Here is a 15,687-nt window from a genome sequence, read left to right on the forward strand (position 1 = left end):
TTTGTGTTAGGAGAGAAGTCATTTCATCTTCAATTGCCCAGACAATTACTTCTAGGTTAAGACCTCTTGGCAGGTAAATGGGCAGTAGATGCCAAAGTGTATAGCAAGAAAATGAAACTTGGCAATAGGAATGCCAATAGAATGTGAACAAAGAGAACAACAGCAAGAGCCAATGGGCTAAATGTACCCCCTATATTTTTCTATATAAATCATGACAAGATATTATAAACCAATTTGTCTCCTTGTGTAATAAAATATATATTTTTCAAATAAAATGCACAAATGGAAGCAACATAAATCCTTCATTTGTATCTTTTAAAACTCACAGATATCTAATTACTTCGTTCTCTTTTAACAGTCTGTTTCAAAGTATCTTTATGCCATCCAAAAATGTAATTGATTTTGGAAAAACTAAGTAATATTAAGATGGAAACAGAGTAAAGTATAGCTGTATAAATATGAGTTAGAGTCATATAAAGCTTAAAAAATAGATTTTCATTTAGATGCTATTTAAATTCAGTTATTTATTTTGCATATAATTTGCATGTTATTGTTATTGTTGCTTAAGTAAATAATGGGTTCCTTTATTTTCAAATAATCTATAGCAGAAATCTTGGCCAGTAATCTCTAAAACATATTTACTAAGACTCCTTTCTTTGCAAAAAAAAGATAATAAATTAAAATGTAATTATCAATGTGCTCATATGTTTGCATATGTTGTAAGCTCATAGAACATGGAAAAACACACAATAGTTTACATCGGTGGTAGTAGTGGTATGTATTTTTTAATAAAACTGTAAAATTATTTATGGTCTGTTAATTGCAAATGTAGACTATAATACTGTATAAAATAAGTGAATGCAATGTGTAAGATATGAATAAGAAAATAGACTAAAACTGGAAGGTAATATAGGCAAGTGAAAACACAATGTTAATGAAGTGATAGGGATATAGATAATATTTATCTTTGATGTTTGTTGGTATTTTAAAATTGTTTTTCCCACAATGTGCTACTAACCATAAATGAAAATGGTAATCAGGCACAAAAACCATTACTCAAAAAGAAAATCTCTCCTCTACTTTCTTGGAGACAAAAGCACAGCACAATTTTTTACAATAGTGGCTCTCAACCTGAAACAATTTTGCCCCCCAGAGCGCATTTGATAATTTTTGAAGACATTTTTGGTTTTCACCATTTCAGGGATGCCAGTGGCATCCATTAGGTAGAAACAAGGGATTCAGTTAAACATCTTACAATGCACAAGATAGCCCTGACAAGAGAGAATTATCTGGCTCCAAATTCCAATATAGCCAAGGTAAAGAAAACCTGCTATAGAATGATTATAAAACAAATAATTGCCCTTTCCCCTCACCAGAACTAAGCCCTCCTTCCCAAGAAAAATACTTTCTCTGACTTACATTCTTGTAGGAATTTCCATGAATATTTAATCCTCTCGGGAAGAAAGAAAGCTAAAACACGCATGATGCGCTTCTGAAATATGAAATTCAAGATACTTCCCTTGTCTATTTTCACTTGCAGGGTAAATGCACAGTCAGATGCTTACTTCACACTAGAGTCAAGTCAGAGGATTGTTGAAGGAAAAAAGCAACAGTAAAGGATGTGCTGTAAGAATTAACCAAGAGAAATAGAAACTGGCACTGTCAAGTGGGTACTGCCTAAAAATAGATGAATTAAGTATTCTAGAGATGTAAACTTTATGATGAACTGTATTTATATTACGTGGGATAGAGCGAGGAAAAACTGGAAAGAAAAGAAGAAAAAACTCCAGAGAAGAAAAATACTCAACCACCTTTAAGAGAATCATACGCAGGAGCAATTTCTCAGTAAGCATAAAAATTCATTCTCATTATTGAAAATTCAACGGAAAATTAGGTCTTGATAATAAAAGAAAAAAAGAAAAAGATGTAGAATATTCATATAGTGCCCACACATATCCTAAAACTACTGAGACAGCTTACAGTTCTTGAACATATACCAGGCAACATTTCCTGATAAATATTTACCATAAATTTTTGACATTAATGGTTACCTGACAGATTTTGCTGAAGCAATAGGAAAATTATTAGACAAGTTAACAAATGGTACCCATTCACAATGAAAGAAATTATGACAGAATCAACATCTTCAACTCCTCAATGTTTTATATAAATCTTTCTTTATTGCTTGGTTTAAATTGTGCTCAAGAGATGTAATATAAAATATAAGATTATCAAGGAGAGTTATATTATTCACACTGTGAATATTATATAATGCACTGTGTATTACATTTAACACACTGTGAATAAAGTACCTACTTAAAAAAACACATATTTTAATTAAATTAAGGTTTTTTTCAAGGTGGAGTAGACAGCAGAAACAGTAATATTTGAGGAAGGATTAGTTTATTTGGTCCACCAACTGTTTCCAAAAAAATAAGAGTAAAAACAACAACTATAACGAAACAAGGTCCTCGTGGAATGCAAATGATCAAGAAAATGGCTTTGCTACATTTTAAAATGCAGTGTAACAAGATGGCTAAGACTGAGAGATGTGAAGGCAGTCATTTGCTAGCTATGTGACCTTGAACAAATCATTTAACCTCTCTGGGCCTCAGTTTCCCCTTTTTAAATAGGCTAATAGTGGCTGTCTCAGTTTTTATAAGAGGACTGGTTAACTTGAAGTGCATTAACACAATACCTGCACAAGTTAAAAACTCAATACAAGGTAGTGCCCTGGTTTGGATGTTTGTCCTCCCCAAACCCCATGTTGACATTTGATCCCCAGTGTGGCTCTGTTGGGAGTTTGGGCCTAATGGGAGGTGCTAAGAGTCACGGGGGCAGAGCTCTTATGGGTAGATTGATGCCTTATCTGGGGAGTAAGTTCTCATTCTATTAGTTCCACTGAGAGCTAATTATTAAAAAGAGCCTGGTACCTCCCCCTACTGGCTTCCTCTTGTGCCAGGTGATGTCTCTGCACAGGAAGCCGGTTCCATGTCTGCTTCTGCCTTTAGTTGAAGCAGCCTGATGAGGACCTCACCAGATGCAGATGTTCAATCTTGAAATTTCTAGCCACCGGAATGGTGAACCAAATAAACTTCTTTTCTTTATTGACTATACAGTCTCAGGTACTCTGTTGTAGCAACACTAAATGGACTAAGACAAGTAGCTACAATTATTTCCTTATATTCATGTTATGATGATGGTGGAGAATGTTGAGTGCTGTACGAAAGTTCAGGAGGGGATGAGAGGAGAAACGGAAGGGGGATGAGAGGAGAAACCGAAGGAGGAAAAGAGGAAGGAGAAAACAACAGTTCGCCAAAATTGTGCCCAAAATTGTGTGGGCATAATTTGTTTGGAATTAAGGCTGTCTGTGGTCACAGTGTTCACACCTCCTTTACTCCACTTTATGCTTCCTGAGTGAACTCATTCACCTATATTCACAGTAGCCAATTTTAACCTCCTCTAATTTCAATATAAAGTGTTTAGTACGTTCACAGAGAATATATAAGTCTTCAGGCAAGCCTTTAGTTTCCAGTCCTGCTACCCACTTTGTATCTTCAACCTACTCCTTTCTAAAGATTGTTTCTCCACCAAACTATATATGACTCTCACTCTGTCGCCCAGGCTGGAGTGCAGTGGCACGATCTCGGCTCACTACAACCTCCGCCTCCCAGGTTCAAGCAATTCTCCCTGCCTCAGCCTCCTGAGTAGCTGGGATTACAGGCATGCACCACCACGCCCAGCTAATTTTTGTATTTTTATTAGAGACGGGGTTTTGTAACGTTTGCCAGGCTGGTCTTGAACTCCTGACCTCAGGTGATTCACCCACCTCGGCCTCCCAAAGTGCTGGGATTACAGGCGTGAGCCACCGTGCCTGGGTATATATGACTTTTTAAAAGCAGTTTCCCTCTCCCTACATCCCTTCAGAACCAAACTTCTCAAAAGTGTAGTCTTCGACCACCGAAACTCCTCTTGCTACATTTCACCAGTGCGCTCCTGTTACTCTATCTGGGAGAAAATTTTCATGATTTATTTCAATTGATCACTGTGGCATCTGACGCAGCTGACTATTTGCTTCTCAAACTCAGGTTTTAAGACATGATTATCTGGAGTATCTTGTACTAACTCTCTGACTGCTACTTATTTATCTCTTCTGTGAGCTCCTTTTCTGTCTTCCACTATCTAAAATACGGGGCTCACCAGATTTCCATTTTTAGCTGTCTTTGCATTTTGCCTTTTAAATTTTATGTATTCACAAAGTTAGAAGCACTACTTATATGCTGACAATGCTCAGTTCGTCTCTCTATATAACTGCTTCCTAATTTGTACACCTATATTTTCCAATCGCCTGCTGGTTGTATCCATTTGGAGATTCCATGTGTATAGAAAAAAAAAATCAACATTTCCCAAAGTGAACTCACTATCTGCCCACATGCCTCATCCCCTTGACCTCCACTCCCCTTCCTGTCTTCCCTATATCAGTAAAGGATACTATGAGAATCATGGGATTCACCAAGTCCTGTCACTTTCATTTTATAAACACAATAATTTTATATCTTCTTTTTTTGCATTCCTGTCTTAGTTCATCACATCTTCCTGAAATTTTGCAGTAGGTTTTCAATTCATCTTCCAACGTTAAATTTTGCTCCACTTCAATCCACCCTCTACACTTCAGAACCATCTTCAATAGGTGTGAATCTGTTCATGCAATTCTATTGACACCATTTCATGGGCCCCTACAGGCTTTGGACAAATATTCAATTATTGAGTAAGACACAAAAATGGTCTTCATCTTTTGATCCCCACCTACGGCTTCAACACCTAATCTATCCTTTCCTCACTCCCACTCCAGTCTTTTAAAATGACTTCCAAATCCCTAATACCATTTATTTATCCTGTGTCACACCCTCCTCTATGTTATTCTTTCTGCTTGGAACATCTATCCACACACTTCTAACCCCCTTCTTCACCTGACTCGTTTCCATGTAATATATTAGTATATTCCCACTATGCCCTATGTATATCCTCTTTCAAAGCACTCATGACCCCACATTGTGATTCTTTCTACACTTGTTGTTCCAAATGGTGAATGCCTGACTTTGTGGGCTATGATTCTGTGTTCTATTTCCCCACATAAATAGTACAGTGTGTAGCAAATAATAATAAATTACTACTATAGAAGTGAATTTTTCACTCAATACTTGTGGCATTCACCCGGGGTCAAATATCCAAACAACCATTTGTATATAAAGCAAAACCACACTGGGAGAGACACCATAACCTTGTCGTGATGTAATTTATAAATATGATGGAGGAAGACAGAATAAATACGTAAAATATAAACCATTTGAAATACCAAATACCCAGACAAGTGACAAAATCAACAAGTGACGAAGGAACTTATAGGAGACAAAGACCGCGAGGCACTTACTTGGCTGCTAAGAAAGTCTTACAGAAAAGGAAAGACGTAAGCTAGGCATAAATACAGTAAGAATCTGATGTAACTATAAGAATAGTAAACGCCTACCTGGGCGGTGGTGGCTCACGCCTATAATCCCAGCACTCTGGGAGGCCGAGGGTGGGGAAATCGCTTGAGCTCAGGAGTTTGAAACCAGCCTGGGCAAAGTGGTGAAACCCCATCTCTACTAAAAATACAAAAATTAGTTGGTCATGGTGGCACGTGCCTGTAGTCCCAGCTACTCAGGAGACTGAGATGAGAGAATTGTTTGGGTCCAAGAGGTGAAGGTTGCAGTGAGCCAAGATTGTGCCACTGCACTGCCCGGGCAACAAAGCGAGACAACTGTCCCAAAAGAAAAAAAAAGTAAACACCTAGATAATATATTTCATGAGGTCAGGGGATGGGTTGGTCTCACTCACTACTCTGTCCATAAGGCCTAACACATGCTTGGATCATAGTAGCTGCTAAATAAGTTTGTTGAATGAAATTTTAAACTGTGCAGCTGGTGATGCAAGAAAACATCTGTTTAAAAAACAGCAGCACTTTTCTCCATTTGCCATTCCATAAAAAGGTAATTTGTGTATGTGTTTACTAGAACTCTTTCCTCAAAAGTGAAATATTGCTTCACTCTTTGGTTGGCAAATGTGTTGTTTTAAGATGGAGAAGAATCTGCTTTAAATGAAGAGGAAGCTATTTCAGTCCATAATCCTCAGAGCCAAAATTTGAATCTTAAAATGCACTTTTCATCAAAGAATCTTAACAAAAAGATTCCTGCCAATTTAACCACGACATCTAAAAATATTTCATTCCAAGGCCAAGCTTTCTGCTCAGGAGCATTCTAATTGAGACCACATTCTTCCAAAGATCTATTGAGCTGACAGTCACCTAAGTCACATGGTTCTGACACCACCACTAGCTTCCTCAGTAAGGACTCACAACTGCATGCCATTTAGGAGTTCTGCATTTTCTTCATGATTTTCTAGATTTTCAAATTTTCCTGGAACTTCTTTATATCCAATAGAGCTACTATAACTAGCCAAGTCAGAGAAACATGGAACTTTGAGTTGCAAGCCAAGTTAATATATCCTTTCTCAATTAAAACATGGTAAAACTGAGACTTAGTAAATTATATTGCCAACACAAGCACACTTAAGACAGCAGCTGGAGTGGACATTGGGTCTCTTGAGTTGTCTTCATTAAGTATGTTCATAGACGACCAATAAACTTACATGAAGGCATACCGCAGAAAGATACTGCTGGCTCAGTTCCAGACCACCACAATAAAGTGAATATCCCAATAAAGCGAGTCTCACAATTTTTTTGGTTTCTTAGTGCATACAGAAGTTATGTTTACACTATACTGTATCTAATAAGTGTGAAATAGCATCATGTTAAAAATGTACATACCGTAATTTTAAAATACATTATTGCTAGAAAATACTAACAATCATCTGAGCCTTCACGGAGTAGTAATCTTTCTGCTGATAGAATGTCTTGGCTCCATGTTAATGGCTGCTGACTGAGCAGGGTTGTGGTTGCTAAACGCTGGGGTGGCTGAGACAGTTTCTTAAAATGAGACAACAATGAAGTTTGCTGTATCAGTGGACTCTTCCTTTCACAAAAGATTTCTCTGTGGCATGCTATCCTGTGTGATAGCATTTTACCCACAGCAGAAAGTCTTTCAAAATCGAAGTCAAACCTCTCAAATCCGGCTGCCGCTTTATCAACTGAGTTTATGTAATATTCTAAGTCCTTTGTTGTCACTTCAACAATGTTCACAGCGTCTTCACCAAAAGTAGATTCCATCTCAAGAAACCACATTCTTTGCTCATCCTTAAGAAGCAACTTGTGCATTGAAGTTTGATCATGAGATTGCAGCAATTCAATCACATCTTCAGGCTCCACTTCTAATTCTAGTTCTCTTGCTATTTCCACCACATCTGCAGTGACTTCCTCCACTCAGGCCTTGAACACCTCAAAGTCATTCATGAAAGTTGGAATCAATTTCTTCCAAACTCCTGTTAATGTTGCTATTTGAACCTCCTCTCATGAATCATGAATGTTCTTAATGGTATCTAGAATGTGAATCCTTTCCAGAAGGTTTTCAATACTTTGCCCAGATTCATCAGAGGAATCACTGCCTATGGTAACTATAGCCTTACAAATTGTACTTCTTAAATAAGACTTGAAAGTCAAAATTGCTCCTTGATTTATGGGCTACAGAATGGATGTTGTGTTAGCAAGCATGAAAACAACATTAATCTCTTTGTACCTCTCCATCAGAGCTCATGTGTGACTAGGTGCATTGTCAATGAGCAGCCATTATTTTCTTGTTGTTGTTTGTTTGTTTTCTAATTGTAATCTCATTATTATTATTATTATTATTATTATTTTGAGACAAGTTCTCACTCTGTCACCCAGGTTGCAGTGCAGTGGTGTGATCTCAGTTCACTGCAACTTTTGCCACCCAGATTCGAGTGATCCTCCACCTCAGCCTCCTGAGTAGCTGAGACTACAGGCACATGCCACCATGCCTAGCTAATTTTTGTATTTTTTGTAGAGACAGGGTTTCACCATGTTGCCTAGGCTGGTCTTGAATGTCTGGGCTCAAGGTATTTGCCAGCCTCAGCCTCCCAAACTGTTGGAATTACAGGCATCAGCCATTGCACCTGGTTGAGCAGTAAGTCAGTAAGAATCTTTTTTTTTTTTTTTTTCTGAGCAGTAAGTCTCAACAGTGGGCTTAAAATGTTCAATAAATCATGCTGTAAACAGATATGCTGTCATCTGGGCTGTGGTTTTCCATTTCTAGAGCACAGGCCGAGTAGATTTAGCATCATTCTTAAGGGACCTAGGATTTGAGACAGCATTCACTTAAGGTAACCAGCTGCATTAACACCTAACAAAAGTCAACCTGTGCCTTGAAGCTTTGAAGCCAGGCATTGACTTCTCCTCTTTAGCTATGACAGTCTTAGATGTCATCTTCTTCTGATAGAAGACTCTCTTATCTAATAAAGTCTTTTGTGCAGAATAGCCAGCCATCTTCACTGATTACCTTGCATCTTCTGCATAAATTGCTGTAGCTTCTCCATCAGCATTTGCTAATACACCTTGCACTTTTATGTTATGAAGAGAGCTTGTTTCCATAAACATCCTAAAGCAGCCTCTGCTAGCTTCCAGCATTTCTTCTGCATCTCCTAAGCCTTCATAGAATCAAATACAGTTAGGGTCCTGTTCTGGTAATCTGGCTTTGTCTCTAAGGGAATGTTGTGACTAGTTTGATCTTCTATCAAGAGCACTAAAACTTTCTCCATATCATCAATAAGCCTTTTCCATTTTCTTATCTTTCATGTGTTCACTGGACTACCACTTTCAATTTCCTTCATTGACTCCTCCTTTGCATTCAAAACTTGGCTGCTTTGAGCAAGAGACCTAGCTATCTGCCTGTCCCAGCTTTTGACACACTTTCCTCACTGATCTTAATCATTTCTAGCTTTTGATTTAAAGTGAGAGATGTGCAACTCTCATTGTAGGGCTGTGAATTGGCCCAATTTCCATATTGTTGTGTCTCAGGGAATAGGGAAGCTCACAGAGAGGGAGACGGACAGGGGGATGACCCATTGGTGGAACTGTCAGAACACACACAACATTTATCCATTAAGTTTGCTGTCTTACCTCAGTGCAGTTCATGGTGCCCCCAAACAATTGCAATAGTAACATCAGAGATCACTGATCACTGATCACCACAGAAAATATAATAATAATGAAACAATTTGAAATATTGTGATAATTACCAAAATGTGACACAGAGACACAAAGTGAACACATGCTACTAGAGAAACAGGCTCATTATAGACTTGCTCATTTCAAGGTTGCCACAAACCTTCAATTTATAAAAATGCAATGTTTGCAAGGCACAAAAAAGCAAGCTAGAATAAAACAAGGTATATCTATATTCTGGTATTCACCCAAGATAGGTAAAATGGGACTATTACTCCCCTTTAATGAATGAGTAAAGTGAGCCCAGTCTATCTGTGAATATCCTCAGGATGACTAAGCATCAGAAGTAGAACTCGCATCTGAGACTCCTGATTCACTTCAGGGTCTTTCTATCATTGTGATTTACAAGGAGCATCACACTGACATGGACATTTATTTGTCCAGTACAAATGAGTCAATGACAATTTAAATGGTCTGGTTCCCTACCATTCTTCAAAGGAAGACATGCTATATCATAAGAGAAAGTTACAATTACCAGAGACTGCAGTCCACAAAGGATAATGAGGGACAAATGTGTCTGTTAAATCAATTTTGAAGTTTCATTTAAGTAACCAATCAACCATTCTTTCACACCTGAAGCTAATCAAAAGGCCCTAACACTCAGACCTACATACAGGGTACAACACACCATAAACATCTGTTATTTAGACACCAGAGATGGAATTTCCCATCTGTTGCTTCAAAACAAATAATCATCTTTAAAAAATAAAACAAACATCACAAAAAATTTCTTTGAAGATAATTTTAGGTTATTAAGGTTGCTAGCTGAAAAAATGTTAATTTTTCAACAAGTGACAATCTAGCTGGACAAATCCATGGGTGTAGCATAAGGCTAAGTAAGGAATCTGGCTTGGAATTTTCAACACTTGGTTCTAATCATTAATGTTGCAGTGTTGTCCCATTTACAACCTGACATTCATTTTTGCACTTCAACATCTCATGATTTTTCAGCAACAGTAAATAGCTTTAAGTGATGACACCTTGCCTTAACTGGATCTATATTTTGACTAGCAGGTCTTGGCATTGTTTCCACCTCAGATATCTCTCCAAAATGTTGCATGTAGGCAAAAAATGAATAGAACTTAAAGGAAAGAAAAATAAAAATTCTATCACTCTAAACAATGTTAGGATATAATACCTTTAAGTTATTAGCTAACGTACTGCAGCAACCTCTAGTCATCTCATGATTATCTCTTTGGGTTCTAAATTTTTCTTGATATGTTTCACAAAATCTCATTTTGTGATGCTCTAAAGAGGGAGGTGGTGGTAAAATAAGACTTGGGACTGAGAGAAGAGCATAAAAAAAGCAAAATGCAAAAGAGAGGAGTCTGAATCAATCACGTGTAGGATGCACAGAATCACACCTGATTTCTATATTACTTTGTTTTAAACAGCATAATTTAGATTCACATTCCTGAGACATAAGAAGGTACCCACATTAAGACATCTTTTATTTTTATGCTGAAGCTCAAAATATAAACTGATAAAAGACCTTTCAAATTCACCAAAAGTGAATATTCGTATATCTGAGAAATTAAATACTATCCCAAGAAACATTCTCTAACCACACAGATTTTCATAATGTGAGGGAAATTTTTGGTTCTGAAACATCCAATATTATCTTTAGTCTGCGTTTATATTGCATATGATAAAAACTTTCTCTAAATTAGAATATGAGAAGATTAATGTCATTAAAACATTTCAGAAATAGCAGAATTCCCTTGCATACTCATAAGGTATAAGCACAGTATTCATTTGCTTCAGAATCTTATGAAATCTCGGGATTATCTCTTATCTTTAGACAGTGTATGAGGACTATGTTGGTTACTGAGCTTCTTCTTGTTTGAATTCTGGGAATATGGAAATTTATATAATGTTGAGAACTAATTTTCAAGTCCTGAGGGGTGGCTTAGAAATGTTTTGCATAAAAGTTTATATACTATACCCCTTTATTTAATAATTAATCCAATTTCTAGACAGAACTATGCCAAAACACAACCTTCTGAAACGTGCTGTGTACTATCAGGACTGAAAGTAACACTGGAATTCTACATTAAAATGTGGCCTATCCAGAGGGACTTCTCCAAAGCATGGGATTTTAAAAACACAGAGTAGAAAAGTCACTGGAGGAATGCCCCCAAGTATGTGGGGGCGTCTGGGACGCTTGTCATTGCATTGCATGTCTGCAGTGTTCCAATATGGGCAGCAGGGGGAGCTCCCGATTGAAGCAAACCCCCCAACACGTGTTTCCTAGTTGGGAACACAGGCTTTTTCCTCTCAACACTTGCCCCAAGTCCACGGAGGCAGTCACTAAGGAGTACTGCTGTCAATTAACTGTACAAGCTTAGGACATGTGGTGAATGAATTGCTAAAGTGAACGGGGATGACACATGGGTCTGAGCCTACCTTTTAGAAACAGGATGGCCAATTTTTATTTTGGTGGGCAGAAGGGATTAAAGCAAGCAGCAAACAATGGAGTTGGGGCAGGAATGCGGGATGGGGGCTTGCCATTAACAGTAAACAGTGATCTTTGAAAGCAACGAGTGGGCATCAGTATTCCAGGGCCTTTATTAGTTTTGTTTGCAGGCTATATTCTCCATTAAATGTCAAATCAAAACTCTCCCTTCTTCCCATGACCCCACATCAAATCCAGAAAATCACTTAATGAACTGGGTTTCTCATTGAGCCTGAGGAGATGAGGCTTCTGTAGGGGGTCTCCTGCACGTGGTTGTGTTTTACACATGAATGTGTGATGCATTTTACTCCAAGTATCTGAACCAGGTTGAAAAAATCCTTAGGGACCAGAAAGAGTCAACTCTCTAACCTCAACACAGGGTATTCTAGGGTGAAATTCCATGCTCTCACCCCCACCTCATACACATAGCCAAGCACACCCCACCCCCAATAGCTGGCTCATTTCTCCTTCCTGTCCCCAAACGAAAGTTTGCAAAGAAGTAGTCATAAATGTCAATACTCACCATATTGACTTCAGAAACCATATCGATGCTGGCAATGTCAATGTTCATCCCCACAGCCACGGGGGGACCTGCAAAGCAAGACGGCCAGCCACGTGATTTCTTTGAACTTCATTCATTCTCAGCAAGAGTTATCCCTGAGCATAAGACACTCTGCCCAAAACCCTTCTGCACTACTCAATCTCAAATTTTTCAATTCTCTGCTTTTTTTGTTAAAAAAAAAAAAGGTAGCAGGCACACACTCCTCTAAGAAATGCTGTATTGAATATGCACACACGTATGCTGTGAACAAGGGATTCCAGCTCTGTCTACATATGCATATGTCTCCGCATGTGAATGCACACAACTCACAGAAGCACAAGAATCCTTCTAGTCTATGGGATTTTTATATTTTGCGCTGAAACCCCCTCCTCCTCAGTCTTTCCCACCCCCTTCTGTGCACAGGTTTTAACTCTTTGAGCTTCCTAAGAGTCTGAAGCAATATTAAGTGAGTCTATCAGCATATATAGGGCTGCAGCCAGAGAGAGATTCTTCTTTCCCCTACCCTCTCTAACCCTCCCATTTTCTCCCTACCCTCCCATCCCCCAGCCCTCCCCACTTCTGTGAGGCTGGGAGGAGTGGATTATATCCAGACATGAGCCACTGTAACCCTGGCCAGAAGAACTCTTCCAAAGTAGGCAGGCACAGGGGGTTAATGCCACCTCTCAACCAACTGCCAGCACGTCTTGTCCTATAAAATGTTAACGGTGGCCTTCTGCAAGCCGGGTTCTCCCGGCACACCATTAACTAAACTTAAGAGGTTTGTGTCTCAACAAAGCAAAGACAGGGAAGCAAAGGATTCATAACAGTGAAGCTGAAAGACAGCAGTCACCAAATTTGAGTACACACTAAGAGGGTCTCATTGAAAGACCACGGAAGTGCTGGGTAGCAATAATCCAGCTTAAGTTTTGATCAGTTTCTCAATATGGTAAAATAGAGACACATTCAGGACACCACATGCACCCACAACTAGGGAGAGGGAAGAGAGCGCGCACAAAGCTCAAAAGACAGCTTCGGCTGTGGCTGGACTTATTTGCAAGGCAACCCCATTACCTCCAAAATCTGGTCTCAGACGAATGTCATAGCCTTTCAGGAGTCTATCCACCGTCTCTTTAACCAGCGACATATTACTAGGGTCATTGACACTAAAGAAAGAAATGACAATAAGCAGGCATCAATAAGGAAGCAGGCATAGCGTTTTCAGCATCGGATCCCTACTACATTTCCCTGCTCACAGAGGTATGCAGACAGAACCCTTCAAAGTGAGAACAGAAAAGAGAAACGCTGGGCACACTTACCTCTGCGCACAGACAGCGGCGATTATTAAGGGGAAGGACCAAATCCCAAAGTAGCCCCTTTTCCGCACTCTCCACATCCCTTTAGTTTTTGATGGAATTGAGGGTTTCACTGAAGAGAGGAGATCCAACTTAGTCTGCCCAGTGCAGTAATTCTAATGGGAGGCGCATGCGCACGGCGTACCAAAACATCAAAGGGGAAGCGGCGGCTGCCGGGGACCGAGCAGATTTCCTTGTTTAAAAAAAAAAAAAAAAAAAAATTAAAAGGGAGAAAGGAAAAACATATATATGTATAATACATACATATTTGAATAATATAGAAAAGTCACCCCACAGCAGCATCCAGAATAAAATTTTTGTTGTTATCCTTTCGTTAAGACAAAATAACTACAGCGTCTGGTAAGTTTCGGTAGTTGCAAGAGGCAGTTTTGCACCTAGCGGGTTGTGGGTTTTTGGTGTGTGTGTGTGTCCTTTTAAATATGCAAAACCAGATTAGAAAATTAGAGGAGAGCAGGTGTGGGGTGCCAGCGGAAGATAGGTGCCGGTAAGCCCACTTCTGGTCTCAGCCGGACACAGGGGCAAGGAGTTTGAACTTTATTTCCTTGGCAAATAGCATGCCCTGCCTGGGGCGAGACTGGGATGGGGGGGGCGGGGGTTGTGCAGCGGGTGGGAGGAAGGGGGAGGGGGCGTTGGGAGTCGAAGCGGGAGGGAGGGAAAAAACCAATGGGAGGAATGCTGAGCAACCCGTTGGATTTGGGGCGGGGGGTTGGGGAGGCGGGTACAGAATAAGAAAGGCACGGAAAAATAAAAAAGGAAGAAAGAGAGAGAAAAGAAGAATAAAATAATGGCTGGTCTCTTCTAGTAGTCAAAGAGCAAGCTTTTCTTCACTACTCACGAGCGATTTCTTTCTCCTCTCCTCACCCTTTGCCCCCTATTCCCAGAGAAGGAAACCTCGGGGTCCTGTTTTCTCGCCGTGTGACGTTCCTGACCCGCTAGTCCGGGTTATTTATAGCAGGAGGGGAGGGGGGCGAGGGGAGCAGAAAGGCAATGCTGTCTCTCCAGGTTTCGGTCTGATTCTGCAGTGGGAATTATTAGTGGGCAGGGTGGGGTTTGCATGAGGGGGAGATGGGACGTGGAGGCGTGAGGGATGCGGGTGACGGGCGCCCTAGCGCAGGTGCGGGGGACTGGAGGGCGTGGGCGACCGCACAGAGCAGGAAGGGCAGGTGGCCGGGTGGGACGCGCCCCGGCCGGTCCCCCCGCGCTCCCTCCGCTGCGCGCACCCGCGCGCACACACGTGCAGGCGCACTCCCCACCCGCCGCCATCCCTCCTTACCTCGCAGGCCCGCGCTTGCCGCCCACTCCCGCGGCGTGCGGAGCTGGCGCCCCCGGCCCCTCGTCCGGGACAGGGGACGGGGATTCCCGGCTGTTCAGGGGCTGTACCTCTGGATACAAGAAGCCCGAGCGGTCCCTAGAAGGCAGGCAAAATGAGGAAGAGCCCCCCACCTCCGGAGGCACTGTGTTCTCCCGCGGTCTCCGCGCCACCTCGTCCTCTTCTTCCCTTCCCCGCGCCCAGGGGACTCGCACACCCAGAGGCTGCCTCTTCCCTTCCTCCTGAAGCTCAGGCCGCCTCGCCGTGGCCGCCGGGACCCGGAGGAGGCAGCAAGCTTGGGGTGGGGAAATTGGGGGAGGGAGATACTCAATTCACAAAAGAAGTCTTCTCTCCGCTCCAGGGAAAGAGAGGAGCCACGGGCGGCGTGAGGTGCTACGAGTCTGGGGACACAAGGCCGTCCGAAGGAACCGGAGTCCAAACCAGCGGCTCTCCGGGTACTCCCGAGTTTATCTTGGAACTGGGGAAGAGGCGGGAAGAGTAGACGTTCCCGCTACCCCTCCCCCAACCCCACCCTGGGTGAAGAACTGGAAAGGCCAGAGCTCAAATCTCTATTCTGGACCCCAATGCTTAGCCTCTCACTGCTGCTGCCAATCATGGTCACTATTAAGTGAGTTCCTACTTCGTACCAGAGCGCTGCATTCATTAATTTTGACAACAGTTCTAGCGTTTAGCTATCACTTCAGTGTCCCCATTTTATAGATTCAGAAATTGGCTCACTGAAGTCAAGAAGCTTGCCCAAGGTCACTCAGATGG

General features: G+C 41.0%; 1 protein-coding gene across 4 annotated transcripts in view; it reads right to left on the reverse strand.

Moving 5' to 3' along the window:
• The window catches only part of GABRB2 (gamma-aminobutyric acid type A receptor subunit beta2), a 259,255-nt gene extending 244,128 nt beyond the window's left edge, over positions 1 to 15,127 (reverse strand). The window contains exons 1-4 of one of the 4 annotated variants that reach the window (XM_014345144.6): positions 14,878 to 15,127; positions 13,548 to 13,776; positions 13,303 to 13,394; positions 12,214 to 12,281 (exon numbers count right to left, since the gene is read on the reverse strand). In XM_014345144.6, the coding sequence (XP_014200630.1) occupies positions 12,214 to 12,281; positions 13,303 to 13,394; positions 13,548 to 13,624 (237 nt within the window). In that variant the 5' untranslated portion in view covers positions 13,625 to 13,776; positions 14,878 to 15,127. Of the gene's footprint in view, positions 1 to 12,213; positions 12,282 to 13,302; positions 13,395 to 13,547; positions 13,777 to 13,873; positions 14,155 to 14,439; positions 14,839 to 14,877 lie in introns of those variants that run through there. The other 3 variants (XM_003808018.6, XM_014345143.6, XM_034960916.4) reach the window with 3 other exon arrangements.
• Between the last annotated feature and the right edge of the window lie 560 nt (positions 15,128 to 15,687).

The sequence above is a fragment of the Pan paniscus genome, chromosome 4, assembly GCF_029289425.2.
Source record: "Pan paniscus chromosome 4, NHGRI_mPanPan1-v2.0_pri, whole genome shotgun sequence".
Lineage (NCBI taxonomy): Eukaryota > Metazoa > Chordata > Mammalia > Primates > Hominidae > Pan > Pan paniscus.